Source organism: Homarus americanus, unplaced genomic scaffold, assembly GCF_018991925.1.
Source record: "Homarus americanus isolate GMGI-L3 unplaced genomic scaffold, GMGI_Hamer_2.0 scaffold16712, whole genome shotgun sequence".
Lineage (NCBI taxonomy): Eukaryota > Metazoa > Arthropoda > Malacostraca > Decapoda > Nephropidae > Homarus > Homarus americanus.
The window spans coordinates 2,395,551-2,415,468 of NW_024757794.1; the positions used below are offsets into that span (position 1 = coordinate 2,395,551).

Consider the following 19,918-nt stretch of genomic DNA (forward strand, 5'->3'; position numbering starts at 1 on the left):
GCCAGCCCAAGACCAGGGGATGGGCACAACTCTGTTGACCCGGTTGCCAGCCGGCATGTTGAAGCAGAGTTTTACGGATGGATGCCCTAACACCTACCCATAGGGTGGGAACCAATGACAATATACTAAGGACATTAGTAGATATTGTTCGTGAGACATGATGATTCATATTACACTCAATAGATTATTTCTTTCTTCAGTCACCCATAACAAATATATGTGCACTCTTGTATGTCCCAGAAATGACACGTAGAAAGTAATTTACAAATTAAAATTAAGTCCGTATGTGTAGCATTAAGATATATATACCTAATGTTAGTCGAGGCTTTCAAGATCAATTGAGTAATATGTTGAAAGCCCCATACGTAATTACAGTGAAAAATTATGATATAAACTACATTAATTTATGAGCCCATCAGAAGTACTTTCACGCCGTTTCATCTGTTGTGGTTCTCTTAGTTGTCACATTGTAGTTAGACCTTATACGACCCACCAGCTTAGTAGCATGATTCACCTTCTCACAATGGTCCAAAAACTTTAGTTTGTTATCAACATATGCACCAAGGTCCTTTTCACATTTGGTCTCCGCTAATGCTGCGGACATGTGATATGCCTCGTTACTGTTTGGCATGACCTTGGTTCATCCTCCTGCATTTTGTGATGTTGAATCTTAACCATTCCTTTGACCACTCCTGAAACTGACAGAGATCTTTTTGTAGCTCCTCACAGTCTGTGAGATTCTTGATTTCCTTGAATAATTTGGCGCTGTCTGCGAACATTTGCATGTAGGAGTATATAACTTCAGGCATGTCGTTTATGAAATGAACAAACAAACAGCAATAGGTCCAGTACACTGCCCAGTAGTACCCCACTTTTCACAGGTACGCATAACAATTCCGTGCCGTTAATCACTACACACTACTTGCGGCCATGAAGAAAATTTCTGATCTACGCTAGGACACTTTCCAAAATTCTGTACCCTTCCAGCTTGGAAATATCAAGAGAATCTCATAGATGCATTGAAGTAGCTTTGTGAAATGTTGAAATTAACCATCTGTAATCAATCAGTGAAAGTGCAAGGTGTCGATGAAAGCTTGTCCTTGTTCATTTGAAGGAGAAACCTTTTAGATATGATTTTCAATTTGTTCCCTTTAAGTGAATGTTTTACTGAACTATTGATAGCTCAGACACTGATTAAAATTAAAAAGATTAGCCTAAAGAAATAAATGTAAACTCTTAAGAGTGCTACTTGCAATAGAACCATGTGTATATGAGTCAACGTAATAGCTCTGTAAATACTGTAGCCAGTCCTCCCCGCTAGTGTCATGACTACTGTGAATAAATAAGCAAGAGCATCAGATCATGCTGTATTTCTTGTTCTCAGAGGCACTGAGTGGAGTTGATACTGCCTGCTGTGGTTGCTGAGCTAGATGCATGATGTCGGGCCTTAGTTTGGAGACCACCTACTATTGCTTGGCTACAGTCTGGATGTTAAGTGAGCCCTGCTTGATTCAGGGACAGAAGTACTCTCTGGTTAAGTCCTACTACCCTGTATGTGTTACTTAGGTGGGGTTTTAGTAATGTTTCAGTATCAAGTATAGTACTAAAAAGTATACAGTAATACCCCGATTTATGCGGTTTCGCTTTACACGGTACCTAGCCAGAACCGGAATTTCATTTTACTCGGTGCGTCTACTCATATACACGGGTGAAGTATAATTTTTTTTATTTAGCTCATAAAATTCATACAAATTACCCGGCCAGAATATAATTTACATTGCTGGAATTCTTACAATATGATGATCATTTTGAATATAAACATCATGGATTTTGCATTAGACATACAAATTTTAGATCTAATGTAATAATTTGGTTTACACAAAGCAAATAATTTATCTTTTGTGCAAAATATATGAAGTTTCCATTCAAAATATTCCCTGACCAGCAAGGAATCCAGAAATGTCAATTATATTGTAGTGGATTCCTCCCCTACAAATGCTGTTTGTCGCTGACGAACCGAACCACGAATCCAGCCGCACCTCGTGTCTAGGTCAATCAGCGCCGCCTTACACGACTGAGGTCAACTATTAAGCCATGCCTACCTCCGCTATATAAGACCTGACCTCGTGGTGACCTACCTCTTTCTACCTACAGCCACCAGCAAGCAACACCTCCTTCTCCTCCGCTCCTGCCTGGCGGCCTTCGCTCCTCCGGCGACCCACAAGCTGGTCCTCCTCTGAGCACCCTCACCAACCAGCTCTCTCTACATCACGCTTGTAACCACGCTGCCACTTCCCAGCACCAAGCTGCACTGTACATCCAATACAACATGTATACAGAGAGCACATTGTGAGTTTCCTTTCTTCATCCCATCCTGAGTGTGAACCCAATATCCCGTACCCCACAAATGGTGACCCCGGAGATTCGCACTCACACATGATGGAGGAGAAATATCACATAACCCCACAAATGGTGACCCTCGGAGATTCGCACTCAGACAGGATGGAGGAGAAACCGATCACTCTCCCAGTCTTCAAGCAACATGGAAGACTGGCTTATCCACACAGAGGCAGCTCTCATCGGCTCTACAGCTACTGTCTCTACACCGCAGGTTAGACACCCTAGAGCAGCACTGCTTCTCTAAGCAGACACCAGCTCCTCTTCCTGCCCCAAGCACCACGTCCTATCGACCCCAGCAGGCGCATCTGAGGACTCTGTACCTGCCGAGAGGGAAGCACAGCATTCATCGTCCCCACACACCGTTTTTTTTTCCCCTCAGGCACTCCCTGCTACTGTCATGGACCCTGCTGCTGTTGTAGAACCTGCTCCTATCATAGACCCTCCTCCTGATGTCGCCCCTGACCCAGTCATCCCAGCCAGTGACCATGATGACGCTGCCCCTGCAGCGACAGAAGCACAACATTCATCACCCCCACACACCCTTTTTCTCCCTCTCTTCTCCCACAGATCTCGTGTGTCTAGACAGTTGTCTCCCCTAGCGGCCAGCTCATCCTCGCCCTCGCCATTACATCTCACATGAGGCATGCACCGCCCGTTCTGCCTCACATGTGCCATGCAACCCTGCAGACAACAAGTCTCCTACACCGCCTGGAGGGAAGGGGGAGTACTGTAGTGGATTCCTCCCCTACAAACGCTGTTTGTCGCTGACGAGTCGAACCACGAATCTAGCCGCACCTCGTGTCTAGGTCAACCAGCGCCGCCTTACATGACTGAGGTCAACTATTAAGCCACGCCTACTCCCGCTATATAAGACCTGACCTCGTGGTGACCTGCCTCTTTCTACCTACAGCCACCAGCAAGCAACACCTCCTTCTCCTCCGCTCCTGCCTGGCGGCCCTCGCTCTCGCCGGCGACCATGGCGGCCCACAAGCTGGTCCTCTGAGCACCCTCACCAACCAACTCTCTCTACATCACGCTTGTAACCACGCTGCCACTTCCCAGCACCAAGCTGCACTGTACATCCAATACAACATGTATACAAAGAGCACATTGTGAGTTTCCTTTCTCCATCCCATCCTGAGTGTGAACCCAATATCCCGTACCCCACAATATTATCCTAACTTTAGTCTGAGGGACAGGTTGACAATCCCTTAGGTATCCGAAATCCTTGGGGCCAGAAGCATTTCGGATTTCGGAATTTTTCTTTAACATTAATGGTTAGCTACTTATATTGTTCCATTTATTAACATTAAATAACATAACTTCAAACAACCATATTAATTTTTACATTAATTTTACTACAGCTACAACCAGCCAGTCGGATGGAGCTGAGAGTAGGAAAACACATGATAATTTGCAGTTTGAGATTACTTGTACAGTACAGAGGTTGTGAATATGCCATCATCCCCTCAGGATGTGAGGAGGCTGGGACAAAAGCAAGGGGGCAAGTCTTGCCCCCCACAAGATCACACTAGTGAGTGAGAAGAAATGGGAAGTTATTCGGCAGGCAAAAAACTTAGCAAGGAGAGATGCATTTCGGAAGAGATTCATTCACCCAGATTGCACGGTAATGCCGAGGAAACAGCACAGGAAGGTCCTGCAGGGCTTGAAGCAGAGGAGTCGAGGAGGAACGAGGACAGGTGTACATGGGTTATATTCAGGGGGAGGGTAGTGGAAGCAAGAGCGCCAACACAGAGCCAGGAGGCAGCAGTACGCCCTTCATTCGCTCTACCTCCCACCCAGGAGGAGGCACCAGCTCTACTTCCCACCCAGGAGGGGGCACCAGTTCTACCTTCCACTCAGGAGGAGTCATCAGCTCTACCTCCCACCCATGAGGAGGCGAGCGCCGTGTAAACAATTATATTTCTAACCACACCCTGCAAAATACAATGCTGAGAATGGAAGGGAGCCGGGGTTACTACCAAGAGCAGAGACTTTACTGAGAACAAATTCCGGCCTGAATGTCATGTACACTAATACTGACACATTCTTTGATAAGAGAGAGGAGTTTGAAACACTACTGAAGGTACACCAACCCGATATAGTAGTTGTAGAACTGTTGTTGTACAAGAACAGGAGAATCGACCGAGAGGAATGTGAGTTCAGTATTGACGGATATGACTGACAGTATTTACGAACCTTTCTCAATAAACTTGCAAGAGGGGTGTGGTTATCAATGCTAGGCAAGACCTTAAAGCCAGCCAGGCGAGGATACAGGGAGAGGATGATTTTGAAGAATCCAAGTGATGTAAAATTAAATTAAAGGGAGGAGGCTTACCTATTGTCGGGTGTACCTACAGATCCCTAAACTGTAACTTACCAAACTAAAGGAACTTAAGAGCCTTAATAGGCAATGCAGCGAGGCTCAACCCTAGCCACCTCCTTCTCATGGGGGACTTTAACTATGGCGACTTTGACTGTAGAAAGGAGTTCACACCAAATGACTTAAATAACCCCACTACTCTTTTTGTAGAAACTGACAGATAATTTTCTGTTCCAACATGTTAAAGACCCAACGCATTACAGAGGGGAGCAAACACCCAAGCCACTGGACTTCATCATAACAAATGAGGAGGGTGTGGTGGCCAAACTGGAACATCTAGCCCCAGTTGGCACCAGCCACCATGCAATGCTGTCCTTCAGATTTAACTGTTACTTAGTTCACAACAAAACCAGGCCAAGATGCAAATATTACAAGGAAAATTACAATGAGATGAGGGGCATCCATTGGCCTGACCCACTAAGGCATAAGAACGCAGACACTACACTGAATATCATAACTAGTAAAGTGAACCATTTGATTGAGAAATATATACCCAAGACCAAACCCAGTGCCTCTAGGAATACAAGGAGACCCCTACACATGAACCATGCGCTGGTCGACAAAGTTAAGAAGAAAACCCAGATATTCAAGGTGTGGGTTAGGTCAAACGATGAGCAGGACAGGAGGATGTATGCAAAAGCCAGGAACCAAGCAAAGTCGGAGTGTAGAAGGGCTGAAAAGGAGTTCCAAAGGCTGGTTGCAAGCGTGGTCAAGTCAAACCCAAAGGCATTTTACCGCTATGCAAAGTCGAAAATAAAAACATGAGTAGGAGCATCGGACCTGAGGCTTGAAGATGGTAGTTACGCAGATTCTGACCAGGATAAAGCTGAGGCATTAAAAAGCTTCTTTTCCTCAGTGTTCACAAGAGAGGATGTGATTAATTTTCCTGCGTTTGAGGAAAGACGGTTCGACACAGCACTGACCCACATTGTGTTCACAGAATAGGTTATAAGAAATATACTGTTAAAGCTAAAGGGTGAATCCCAGAGTGCTAAGAGAGTTGTGCAACGATCTTGCTGAGTTCCTGTTCTGTAAATGCCTGGATGAGCAAAAGGTCCCCAATGATTGGAAAATAGCTCATGTGAGTCCAATCTTCAAGAAGGGCGATCGTCACTCCATGAATAACTATAGACCGGTGAGCCTAACGAGCATCGTATGTAAAGTACTTGAGAGCATTATAAGAGATGCCATGATGTTACAACTAATACGAAACAACCTTGTAAAGGATTGCCAACACAGTTTTATGACGGGGAGCTCCTGCTTAACACAATTACTCAAGGTACTGGATATTTGGACCCAAATTCTGGAACAGGGTGGTAAAATCAACAATATTTACCTAGATTTTGCCAAGGCTTTTGACAGTGTACCCCATGAAAGGCTGAAAATTAAACTGGAAGGGTATGAGATTTGGGGAAATGTCCAAGCGTGGATCGGAGACTTTCTCCATGACCGCAAGCAGTGTGTGTGTGGTGATTAGTGGCACGAAATCATCATGTGTACCTGTCACAAGCGGGGTACCACAGGGCAGTGTATTGGGCTGTTGTTTTTTTGCTTCATAAATGACATGCCCGACGCTGTACATTCCTCCATACAAATGTTTGAGGATGATGCCAAGTCATTTTGGGAAATTAAGAACCAAGCAGACTTTAAAGAACTGCAGAAAGATCTCTGTGAGCTTCAAGAATGGTCAAAGAAATGGCTGCGAAGATTCAATGTCACGAAGTGTAAGAGGCTGCACCTGGGACGTACCAACGGTAAGGAGGCATATCATACGTCCCAACGGGATGAAGAAACTGCATTAATTGAGACAATGTGAAAAAGACCGAGGTGTGTAGGCTGACAATGAGTGAAGTTCTCGGGCTATTGTGAGAAGAAGGTAAATCAGGTAACTAAATTATTAGGTCTTATAAGAAGGTCGTTCAGAAATCTAGACGGCCCGTCCCTCGTAACGATCTTCAAGAGTGAAGAGCTTCCCCATCTGGTCCCCGAGATATGCTAGGGACTGTCAGTTGATTGAAAATGTCCAAAGGAGTGTCACCAGACTGGTGCCTGCACTACTGCACCTCAGCTACCCTGAGAGATTACAGCACCTGAGATTGCTTAGCTTATACTACAGACAAGCAAGGGGAGACCTATTTGAGGCATATAAGCATCTCGCTGGCTCCTGAATATGTCAAAACCTGCTCCAGTATTGGTCAAGTCTGGCCTTGAATGAGCTCACAATCAGTGCCCTCACAACACTCTCTGGCAGATAGTTTAAAAAGTTCACAATTCTCATTCTGAAAAAGTTTGCCCTCACAGTTTTCTGGACTTGTGGCTTCTTCAACCTTGAGCTGTGACCCCTTGTGGGGCAGGTATCTGCCAGCTCCAGGTATATACATTCGAGCAAGCAGTGCCCCCTAAGATGTTTATACACTTCGAATAGGTAGCCCTCGCCCGAATGTAGTATAAGCTCGGTAGTTGCAGGCATTTCTAATCTCTCTGGGTAACTGAGGTTCCATAGAGCAGGTACCAGTCTGGTGGCCCTCCTTTGCACACTCAATCAATTGACAGTCTCTAGCATACCTCGGGACCAGACGAGGTGACAGTACTCCAGACGGGAAGCACCTAACTCTTGAAAATCGTGACGAGTGACGGATCATCCAGATATCTAAATGACCTTTTTATAAGACCTAATAGCTTCGTTGCCCAATTCACCTTCTTCTCACAATGGCCTGAGAGCTTAAGTTCATTGTTGACGTACACACAGTACTTGTATCACACTTCATTCCTCCAATATAACTTAACTGCCAGAAAATGCCTAGAATTTATATGTCTTGACCTCTTTGTCAGCTGCCTAACTAATTAAAGAGGTTTTAATCCTGAAGCCATGTTTATGTTGTGTGAGGCAGGCCTGAGTGATGGCAACATAATTACCAGTTGAATAAGTAATGAGAAAGATAATAATAGAGTAACTTAGTATAAATTCTCAGGCATGCCCAAATGAGAGAGAGAGAGAAAAAAAAACTGTTGTGTTTAACAGCACAACAACAAGGCAGGGTTACAACTCCCTGAGGTAATCAAAGACAACCCACCTTGATTATATTTAGTGTAACTTTCATAAACACTAAATTATACCTTTAAAAAAAATCTTAAAATATATTAGCAACAGTAACACTAATCTCTTTAACTCTGGTGGCTAATATGTTTAATTATATATTGTACAGTATTTGGTGGGAGGATTTACTTACCACAGACTCCACTGTATTAGAACAGGTGCAGTTTTTATAAACCTGCAAAAAGAAGAAATCTGATCAACTCTCAGACCCATTAGACAAAAATACTGAAGTTGGAATTACAGAACATATTATCAAATTGAATTTTAAGTACAGTATGTTCAATCAAATTACGAAGTTAAACCATATTATCAATGTAAATGGTCAATAAGATACAGGACTGCATTCTACTTAACAGTCAGTTATAATTTATTTCTCATACTTTTAATGAACTACTTCAGTAACTAACAGTAATTTCAATTACAACTTACAATGGTGCCATTGGCTTTTGCAACAGCAGTGCAGCCAGCAAAACATGCGCTGTAGAAATTTGTGACACCATCCACACACACTGGCGAAAACTTGAAATTGCACCCGCACTCTGAGGAGCAATCATCCAAGGAAGTGCTGCTGGGGGAGATGGAATGGGTAACAATTGTGTAAATACATTCCCCTGCACGTAACAATACAGTAGTGCATAAAAGAGACGTGACCGACCGTCCACCCAAGTGGTTAACGAGCCGATCAGTAGCGAAGAGGATAAAAGTAATTTAAGTAGAGGGAAAATCTTGACAAAATACTGTACTGTACAGGTAGTAGAATTTCACAACTATAAAGAAGACTTCACACTTGATGTACAGTACTGGGTAGTCCACATTTCAGAGGTGAATTATACCTATCAAACAGAGATCAGGTACTCACTGGAGTGTAATATTATTCTTTGGGACAGACACTTGGTGTTCGGGGTGAGCTTTAACACGAGACTCAAGCACCTGGTCCATGCCCCTGATGATGTCATGGTCACATGAGATGTTCACCTAAAAAGCAGAAATATTCAAGGCATCTTGGCAAATTGCTTATTACTAGTAGATAAGCTAAAAACTATTAAGAGAGTTCACGAACAATGGTTGTCAAAGTGAAAAATGCCAAATAAATAGCTCATCTGTAACAGTAACCAGCTAACTAACCATACATAAGTGGAGTAGACAGTCAGTGAGTGAGAGAATGGCCATGAAAGCGAGGACAGTCTTAGTGCGTGGCCGAAACAGAGTGATGGCGACTCCTGTAGCGAGCCAGCCCACTAGAGTCGCTGCAAGGGCTGCTCCAGCTGAAACACATGTACACCAAATCTGTCTCAAAGGTCACATGAGATTTAAAAGAAGCTATACAGTATATTCCACTTCAAAGTCTCAAACTGTTCCCAAAGGCCACCATTATTTATCTAATGCAAAATCCATTTAAGGTGCATTATTGTCTAATCCTTTTCTAAATCTCTGCTAATGATGATGGAAAAACCACCTTCAATGATTTTTAGGTATTGAGCAGTAATAGAAGATTCAGGTCAGACAGACAAAGGAAGAGGAATCCTATAGTTCCACCATGGGGGATGACTATTATAATAAGAAGTAGTGCAACTGGAAAATTATTTGGATCAATTATCTTCAGTGACTGGATGTGGAGTGTGACCTTCAAGAGATACATTTATTTTTCATTAGGGATAAATGTCACAACAGCAGAACTGTTTTGTTAATCCTTTGTTTAATATCTGTTAAATACACACACATATAAACAAGTACTTTCAAATAAATTACAATAGTGTTTCATTTATTTAATATGAAATAAGCTAAAAACAATCTAGTTTTTTAATAGATAATGCCAAACAATTCAAGAATAATTATTAGTACTATACAGTGTTCCCTCGGTTAACGAGCACAATCCGTTCCAGCAGATTGCTCGTTAACCGAAACCATTGTTTCAATGGGTTTTTGGGTAATTGGTTCCAGCTCACCAAAAATTGCCTAAATTCAACAAAAAAGGTAGAAAAGTTCACTTACTTTGAGGTGTGTACGTAGAAGGCTCCTGGATGATGATGATGATGTGAATTTGAAGTGGGAGGTGGAGGAAAAGAAGGGAGAAGAGAAGGAAGTGGAGGTGGAGGAGAAGCATTTTACTGCTTCTTGGAAGGTGAGTCACCTTCCATGAAAATGTCAGGAACCTCTGGACTGACAGATTCTCCACCATGAACATCCTCTCTCCTTCTTGAAGTGGAAGGCTGAGGGACAGCATCTTGTTCCCTCTGCCTTTTACTGAAGAAAGTGTCAATTGTGGTCTGTGGGGCATCTGTCCTCCTCACCATTAACTTATGTTTAAAGAAGGAGACCACTGAGTCCTCAACATGACACAATGTTAGTTCAGTTTTTTCCACTTCTGGGTGCTTTGAAGCCAGTTCCCTGAACTTCTTCCAGTGGTAAATCACATCTTTCAACTGTTTAGCTGACATATGGTCATCACTTTTAATTTTCTCCTCACCACTGTCAGCCTCTACCTGTAACATCTCATCCAGTTGCTTCAAGTCATCAGGAGTAAGTTCCTCCTCATGAGACATCACAAGCTCTTCCACATCCTCCTCCTCCACTTCAAGGCCCAATGACTGACCAATGGACACAATCTCCTGGTCCAACTCTGTTTCTTTCTCAAATCCCTCAAAATCATGGACTACTGATGGCCACAGTGCTTTCCATGAAGAATTGAGGGATCTAGTGGAGACTTCTTGCCATGATGACACAATCAATTTTACAGCCTCTAGGATGTTGAATTGTGTCTTCCAGAAATGTTTCAGTGTTAGTTCAGGATCATGGGAAGTTGCCTGATGACACCTCCTAAACATTTTCTTCATGTACAATTTCTTGAAGTTGCTGATCACATTCTGGTCCATTGGCTGTATGATTGATGTAGTGTTTGGAGGCAAAAACAACACTTTCACAAAGTCAAATTGATACTCAAAATTTCTGGCAAGGTCAGGGTCATGACCAGGAGCATTATCCATGAGGAGAAGAGCCTTTAAAGGGAGTTTATTGGTGGTTAGGTAGCTCTTGACAGAAGGGCAAAACACATCAACAGCCCATTCATTAAAAGAGCTGTCTTGTCACCCATACCTTACGGTTGGACTTCCAATAAACTCCAAGCTTTGTTCTTACCACTTTCTGTTGCTTGAACACCCTGGGGTTTTCAGAGTGGTAGACAAGCATACCGTAGGCTTCAGTCGGAAATCCCCTGAAGCATTGGCACCAAGCAATAGAGTGAGACGGTTTTTCATGGGTTTATGCCCAGGTAAGAGGCTTCATCTCTGGTGATGAATGTTCTTTTGGGCATCTTTTTCCAGAACAGCCCAGTTTCGTCCACATTGAACACTTGCTGTGGAAGATAATTTTCTTCTTTCATCAGTTTTTTAAATTCATCTAAAAACTTTGAAAGCCCTTCCTTATCAGCACTAGAAGCTTCACCATGCCTAACAACACTGAAAATGTCACTTCTTTTCTTAAATTTTTCGAACCAGCCTTTGCTGGCCCGAAAATCTTCAAATTCTGTGCCTGAAGAACCAGGTTGATCTGTCTTTAAATGTTTGTAAATCTCCCTGGCTCTTTCACTAATGAATTCAGTAGAAACTGAATCACCTTTCATCTGTTTTTCCCGAATCCAGATGATAAGTAACCTCTCAGTTTCTGCAATTAGAGATCTACTTTTAAACACTCTTGTAGATTTGTTTCTCACTTTCACTTCTTTAAATTTGTCTTTCTGTGCAAGAATTTGTTCTAATGCCTTGTTCACGTTTTTTTATGATTTCCTGCTTGGTTTGGATTGAAATCGCTTTTCTTGATCTCTTAGGCCCCATGCTGGATTCAAACAATGTCAACACGTGCTTTTTAAAGTTAAACTTGTTGTAAATAAAGAATATTTTCTTTAAAATAACACTGCGCTATATATTGTCAATATGTAAAATAAATTTCAAAATGACCAATAATTTGCTTGGAAACACAGAAAAAAAAGCATTTAGTTGAAGAGAGTCTCAAGCAAGATGTTACCTCCACTGAAAACAGAGAGAGACTAACGCCTGTTTGCTGTGTGTTAAGAGGCTGGATGCCGCGCATTAAACTAGTCACTTTACCTTCAATTATGTTAAATAATTGTTAAAATTACTAAAAAATTTAATATTAAACTTTTAAAATTATTGAATAGTATAAACTTCTTGATATTTACTAAAATAGTAAGGAATTTAAGCCCTAGAACCGATTAATGTATTGGCGGACTAATGCTACAGCTGGTTGACCGCCCAGTGCAAGCCAAAACTTGTTGAGGTCGGCTCGTAAGAAACTCGTTAACCGAGGGGTTGCTCGTTAACCGAATCTAAGAATTTTATGGGAGGTAACTCGTTAACCGAAATCTCGTTAACCGAGGCGCTCGTTAACCGAGGGACCACTGTACTGTCCATTCTGGGGTCACTAATCCTAAGGGGATAACTTAAATCTACTCTAAATTTTAAGATCGCTGCCACCAGACCCCCTGGACAGTATGTAGCTTGTTTAGGTAGATGGCAGAGCGAGCCAGGCATTGGGTTGTGTTTTTCATTGACCAAATCAAGAGTGGGAGGAAGGGTGAAACATCAATCATGACTTAACTACCGGGTCATTTACTTCCTACAAAAAAATATTGCATTCAGTCACAATAAAAAAAATAGTTGACCTTCATCAAAATACATGAGCATCTCCAAATGAACTAATTAAAATAGATTAGATTAGATTGCCCCGGAGGGGGCTAGTTTATTGGGCACCCCGTTACATCCTGTGCATGGTGAAGTGCAGAAGCGTTTACAGTGCCCATCTGGAAAGCATGCTAAGTTCATGCTAGCATTTATGACTCCTGCATTAAGGGCATAAAAGCCTGAAGGGTCATAGGTTTTGTCAGCAAGTTACAAAAAGTGACAGAATGATGAGTGTGTGGAGGGAAAATTCCCGGTACATTTCATCTGTTTATGGCAAAGCGTGGCAGGTCCCTAATAAAGTCAAGTGCCAGGCCTGTCACTAGGAGGAGGGATATCTGGTTAGGGAGGGAAGAGGTGTTGGTAACAGCTGGGGACCTGTAGGAGGAGGTCATAGGGCAAGTGAGGATGTAGTGAGAGAGGGTGTGATAGTCGGGTTGGCCACAAAGTTTACAAACAGTGTGGCCAGGCTCAGGGTTGCCAATGTACTCCCATAGGTACCTGTACCCTAGGCGCAGTCTCATGTACATAATCTGTTGAGATCAAGTCAAGGATTGATACTCTTTGTAGTGGCGGTTGGAGTCACCGGTTACAGCGTCATAGTGGCATAGTGTGACGCTGCCCCATTGTTTCAGGTGTGTTCAATTTTCGTCGAATGCTTCTCGTTGTGTGGCGTGTATGCGAGATTTGAGATGATTCAGGGAGAGAGTGAGGGTGGCTTCAATATCTTCTTCTTGTGTCACTTCTTTGGCAAGCTGATCAACAGTGTCACAGGTAGTTATTCCTATATGTGACGAGATCCAAATAAACTTGACACGGGTGCCATCAGTTTGTTCTAGCTCGGTGACAGCGCCTAGGGTGTGTTGGGCGGCAGGGGGAGGGTAATTTGAGCCTCGCTAGCGCAGAAGTGCTGTCACCGATTATAAGGAGGTTCCGGCGTTCAGTGCGAGCATAGGTCGCCCCCTCATGAATACCTGCAAGGATGGCTATGCTTTCAGTGTCAGTGGAGGAGGCCCAGTCATGGACCCTAATTTTCCTGCGTGCCTGGCGCTCAGGAATCCACACAGCTGCCCCAGCGCTGCTCAGCGTGGTAACAGACCCATCACAGTAGACGAGGATAGGAGGGTGGGAGGTCGTAAGAGAGAAGGCAACATCATTAATCTGCTCAAGGCAGTTAAGTTTGAGCATATACCGCAGTTTGGTGGATTTACGACCAGGGAAGGTGTGGACGACAACATCAATACTCGGGACTCGGGGAAGTCCACGGCGGTAGAGGCGGATGAATGTACTCGGGTCATTTTTTATACAATCACCCTGTAATGGTCATGATAAGAGCTAACCTGAAAACCTTAAGGATTCATATTACGCTCAAACGTCCACAAAACCTTCTGAGTCCCCCAGTGGAAACGTCCCCCGTTTTCTCTGTTTCCCCCGTCTTTGTCTATGGGAGCTTGGAATATAATCCGCGGATTGAGTAGCAGACGCTGTATGCTGGGACCTGTTGCCATCCAACCCTTTGTAATCAATTTAAATTTGCTTTTGATAGCTGAGTCAGAGCATTGTTAGTGAAGATAATAGTAGAGAATGAAAATGAGTTCATAGTCTCAATTTCAACGTCAGAGTGTACCGTAAATTAATTCATCGGAATAGGAGTAGGTGGACTCCCTGGTCTGGTTTGAGTGAGGGCACGCGGGCATTTCTACCGTTAGTAAGTGCCCGTCCCTTCATCCATACAGGTATGCCATTCCACTCTGTGTTGTAATTTGCCCTTCTTTAAGTGATTTGACCCAATTAATAGTTGCTTGTGCAAGCGTTACAGTAACGTAGTTGATATGCTCTGAGTGAAGTCGTATTTACGTCTTTAACGTCCCCTGAAACGTGATGTTGTTGTCACCGGTTAGTAAGTGCCCGTCCCTTCATCCATACAGGTCCCTAACGCAGCCTAGGCCGTGTCTGTAGCGTGGATGTTGTATCCACTATGTCTGGGGAGATGTCCGAGGTCCAGTAGGATCAGTTACCTTCGTGAGACCCGGCCGTCAGACACTTCAGACTACCTATAGCCCCCATAACTGGCTCGTCTGGCCCTAACGCTTGGTCCACGAGGTGATGCCGGATCACCAAGCCACACACCACTACCAGCCCCCATCATTGGTGGATGAGTGTCTAACTCAGTAGGGCTATTTGTGTGGTGGAATTAATCCACTGGGATCTCCAGAGTTCGTCGGATAGTACTCCATGGTGGCTGGACCCCATGGCTGTTGCTTGAGTATCACACCTGACGACTGAGTGTTGTAGTGGCAGTTGCCCTAGTATTTATGGTGCTAAATGACTATAATAATTGTGTTCTTGAGTATGTCCACCCAGTAGGGTTGGAAGTGTTATTGAATATGTCCACCCAGTAATGGTGTGAGTATGTTGAGCCTGAGGGCCTAGTACTAGATTTCGTCTGTTAGTACAAATAAATTCTTTCTTCTAATTTCATATTCATGTTTAAATAAACTTTGTATTTGTATAATTGTGTCTATTATTTACCTACAGTAGTTACCGTTATTTCTTCCCTATTGCTTGATACTATCATTACACCTACCCACGAGCCTCCTATCGTCACGCTACCAATGGTGATAAATATAAGAGTAAAAGGAATTGTTACTGGCACACAGAGGCCCTCATAAATGGTGGGAGTTCAAGCCCTCATAACCCAAAAATACTTTGTAGCACCAACATTTCCAGCACCAATCTTCCTTGTAGCGCCAAGGTACACATGATCAGTACCCCGCTGACACTCTACTCTTGCTAGGTAGATGGGATATTTCCCCGGTAATCACACCAGGACTAACCCAGCGTCCGGTATCATGGGGTCGCTTAAGTGGCAACCGCGAAGTATCTCATATAAGACAATCATTGTCTTCTGTCCTGGATGTTGATATGTGGGATGTCCAGGGGCCTTAAGGGAGACTGAATGGTGGCCAGCATCGTTCCCCATAGTAACACGTGAGTGCCTCAAAGTAGGGCGATGGTGGCTGGGCCGAGCATTCCTCCGATCTCACTGGGGACTCTACCTACGCTCTCGGCATGCACCTGCTGCTTGGGTGAGAAGCGATGCTCGACTGAGAATAATGCCTGAGAGGCTTTTATATCACCACACACTATTACCACTATATTAATTCACTTTATAACATTAGGCAAGGTATTAAGATGTACATATACTGCTAGATAGGCCTCTATAAATACTGTGGGGTATCATGAGTGTTAGGGTACTGACCGGTTTGGGTGAGAAGCGATGCCCGACTGAGAGCCACGCTTGGCGTCCCACCCTGAGCTAGGCCTATGAATATCTATTTTTAATTTTATCCTTGACATTATTCTAGTCCTCACATATACTCTTTCTTATATATTGTGACTTTATGCCTTATCATTACATGCCTTAATTCTAAATTACATACTAAAGTAAGTGTCTGGTTTGCCAGTTCTTGGGGAAATTAATTGAGTTATATCATTAACTCAAAACTGTAGCCGGGTTAACCCCAACAAACATAGAAAAGCCTTGGTTCTTGGCTTGGGTATCTCCTTCACTTAAACCTCCAAGTATTCATTCCCCCACACTTCGCAATTGTTCAACACATTCATAAGGTTTTCTAATCATCGCACTTATGGTGGTTATTCGTCACATGGGGTAACGATGTGTATTAAGTTCATACTGAGGTACACACGATATAACCTTTGAAGTATAGTTTCTGGGTCAACCCCAACACTTCACATATGACTGAAACATTTATCCTTTTTCCAGATCATTGTCCTTATACAGTCTCTCCTCGACTTACGACATATTCGACTTATGACAACCCGGACATAAGACCGCCATGGTCGTAAAAAATATTTTTCACATCACGTATTTTCGAGTCCCGACGTTTGGTTGTAATGTGACGCCGTATGACAGCTTGGGCTGGGCCACCTCGTAGTGTATAGCATCCATGCCGTAGCCCGCTCAGTTGGTGTTTGGCCGTCGTTGTTGTTGTTGTTAGTGATCGCACTGAGTACTGACAAAATTTTCGTTTGTAATTCCCTTTAAAATGGCTGGCAAGCGTAAAAGTGAGAGTTCTCGTGGTGCTGAGAAGAAAAAGAGGCAGTCAATTACTTCTGAGATGAAAATGAAAATAATAATGCAATATGAAAATAGAAAAATGGTAGCAACCATATCACGCGACCTTGGCTTCTCTCACATGACGATATAAAAAATTTTGAAGGACAAGGAACGAATTTCGTGAGGTAGTGAAAGGATCAGCACCTATAAAGGGAACAATAATAACGGAAAAAAGACAAGGTCCTCTTCATGAGATGGAGAAATTACTTGTGATGTGGATGGAAGATCAGCTGCAAAAGCATGTACCCTTAAGCCTTCTAACCATACAGGCTAAGGCAAGAAGCCTTTTCGAAAGCCTGAAAGAGCAGGCAGGAGATGAGTGCAACCAAAACTTCACAGCAAGTCATGGGTGGTTCCAAAGGTTTAAGAAACGTTATAATTTGCACAGTGTAAAGGTGAGTGGAGAGGCAGCAAGTGCTGATGTGGGTGCCGCTGAAGCTTTTAAGGAGGAGCTAGATCTTGTCATCGTGGAGGGAAATTATTTGCCTGAGCAAATATTTAATGTGGATGAAACTGGCTTATTCTGGAAGCGCATGCCAGAACGGACATACATCCACAAAGAGGCGAAAAACATGCCGGGATTCAAGGCATTCAAGGACCGAATCACACTTCTGTTGGGGGGATATGTCATTCAGAGAACCCAAGGGCTTTTAAAAATGTCAGCAAGCACACACTGCCAGTGTTTTATCGCAGTAATAAGAAAGCATGGATGACCCTAGCACTGTTTGCGTTCAAGATTTTATTAATTTTAGATAATGCTCCGGGACACCCACCACACCTGGACGACCTGCATCCTGATGTTAAGGTAGTCTACCTTACACCTAACACTACCTCTATCATCCAACCCATGGATCAAGGTGCTATTGCTGCTTTTAAAGCGTATTATTTACGTATGACCTTCTTTCAGGTTATTGCTGCTACTGAAGGTGAGAAAATGCTCAAGAGAGTTTTGGAAGGACTACAACATTTTGCAATGTACAAAGAACATAGCTGCAGCATGGGATGAGGTTACAGGTCAGTGCATGAATGGAATATCGAAGAAGGTCCTGAAAAGATATGTGAACAGTTTCAAAGGATTTAATGAAGATGAAGCAATTTCTGAGATTAGTAACAAGATAGTGCAGATGGGTAAACAGCTGGAATTAGAAATTGATAATGAAGATGTTGAGCAGTTGGTGGAAAGTGTAGCAGAAGAGCTAAGTGACGAGGATCTTATTGAACTGGATGCACAGATAATTGCAGAGGAAGAAGAGAGACAAAATGGAAAAGAGGAACCTGCACCCCCCAAAAAGTTTTCAGTGAAACAAATGGCAGAGGCATTTCCTACCATTAATAAGGGGATGCAAATGTTTGAAGAAATGGATCAAAATGTTGAGCATTTTGCAAAAGTTGACAGACTGATGCAAGATGCACTTGCTTGCTACAGGGAGATTTACAATGAAAAGAAAAGGCAAACTGTGCAGTCTAAATTGGACATATTTTTTAAGAAGTCTCCCCACTGCTGCCTCTTCACTCCCTAAAGATGATCCAATACCTTCAACAAGCAAGTTTCCACAGTACATAAACCTGTCTGAAGAAAGCGACATTGATGACCCACCCAGCCCTGTCTCCTCCTCTGCTTCATCCAATTAATGTAGTCTCCATGCTTAATTAAATAAGTATTGAGGCCCCGTGTGCATTCAGATGACTACATTAAAGGTAAGTGCACAGTAACACTTTATTCATTTTCCATTATTGATTACTTTTACTGTACTGTATTTCATTTTCAAATTTCTATGTATTATTTTCGCCTTTTCGACTTACGACCAATTTGACTTACGACCTGGTAGTAGGGACGGAATCCTCGTAAGTCGATAAAGACTATATTTTCATTTGATACCTAAGGTAGCTAGGTTCGGTAATCGTACAGACGTAAATACGGTGACCTTCCAACACCGCCAATAACGATTTCCACAATAACGTTTTCAACAAGAAAGGTAAGTTACAATAGATACCCATTTTCAATAATAGCGTTTGGAATCTCTTGAATAACGGAGATTTCGCGGGAAGCGTCCGGGCGCATCAACGATAGCGTTTGTTTGCTGCCATGTTGTCCGCTCCGCCTCACTCTCACACACGCTCCGTGGAATACAGCGCTGCGCCCATGTGTGAGATTTTCGCCTCTATAACCAGTGGTTGCTAGGGTCGGTGATCAACAATGGCTTCTGCGTTTTTGCCTGTGGGGGCTAGGGGAGGTGGTGGATGGAGTGATTTGCCACCCAAATGCCCGGGAACTTTTAAAGTGAATGAGAAAAAGACCCCAAAGCTAAGAGACAAAGTTACAAGAATCGAGCCTACTCGGTCAAGGATAAAGAACAGATTGTTGAGCTCATTGAAAATGGTGCAAGGAACATTGATATTGTGAATATAAACGCCTTGGAAATAAGGACGTTCAGGTGACGGGCAAGTCAAAGGGAATGATTGAAACCCGCCTGTTGACGCATTCAATATTTATTGATGTGGCCAAAACCTGCAGAGAACAAGGCGTTCATTAGTATTACATGGTGATCTATCTTATACATAATTCGTTAGTCTCACACAATTTGTCTTAATTATAATTGATTATTGAGCATAGTGACATGATACAAAGTTTATAACTCTATTAATCTTAGCTTTGCTTCATTCTGCATTGTCTTATTACTCCAAGTTCGGCAGAAACGAGTAGACGTAATTAGTCAACAATATTTCAGTACCGAGGGTTATGTCTTCACTTAGGCTGTACTTACAAGTGCGGGTCAATGCAGATCAGTATGGTTTTCCAAGAGACAACAGTACTGTGTAAATTGTCTCAGCACAAATTCTTGGACAAGATTGTGTGGTGTTTATCAGTGCGAGCAGAAGGCTGCTCCTTACAGCATCACTCGAGGGCTGATTCTCACAGCATCACTCGAGCGAGCGATCTCCTGGAGTCCAGGCGGCCACGCCACCCTTTAAACCATTCATTTAGCAGAATGAGGACCTCTTCTCCGTAAACACCGCCCACCCCCCAATCTTTGTTAGGGTAGGGCAGCAAACGCCAGCACTCACACGCCAATACTCACTCGCCAGTACTGATAACACTCCTGGGGTGCCAGCACTGATGCTGGCGGTAAACACCCCGCCGCATCTGGCAAGGTCACAGGTCACGTGGGGGGGGCATCACTAGAGGGAGATCTGTGTCATGA

General features: G+C 43.3%; 1 protein-coding gene across 2 annotated transcripts in view; it reads right to left on the bottom strand.

The window, feature by feature from the left end:
- LOC121857692 (solute carrier organic anion transporter family member 1C1-like) overlaps positions 1–19,918 on the bottom strand; it is a 73,900-nt gene that overhangs the window by 14,329 nt on the left and 39,653 nt on the right. Inside the window, exons 10-13 of one of the 2 annotated variants that reach the window (XM_042353770.1) lie at positions 9,006–9,145; positions 8,740–8,855; positions 8,310–8,448; positions 8,014–8,055 (exon numbers count right to left, since the gene is read on the bottom strand). In XM_042353770.1, the coding sequence (XP_042209704.1) occupies positions 8,014–8,055; positions 8,310–8,448; positions 8,740–8,855; positions 9,006–9,145 (437 nt within the window). The remainder of the gene's footprint in view (positions 1–8,013; positions 8,056–8,309; positions 8,449–8,739; positions 8,856–9,005; positions 9,146–19,918) is intronic. The other variant, XM_042353771.1, reaches the window with a different exon arrangement.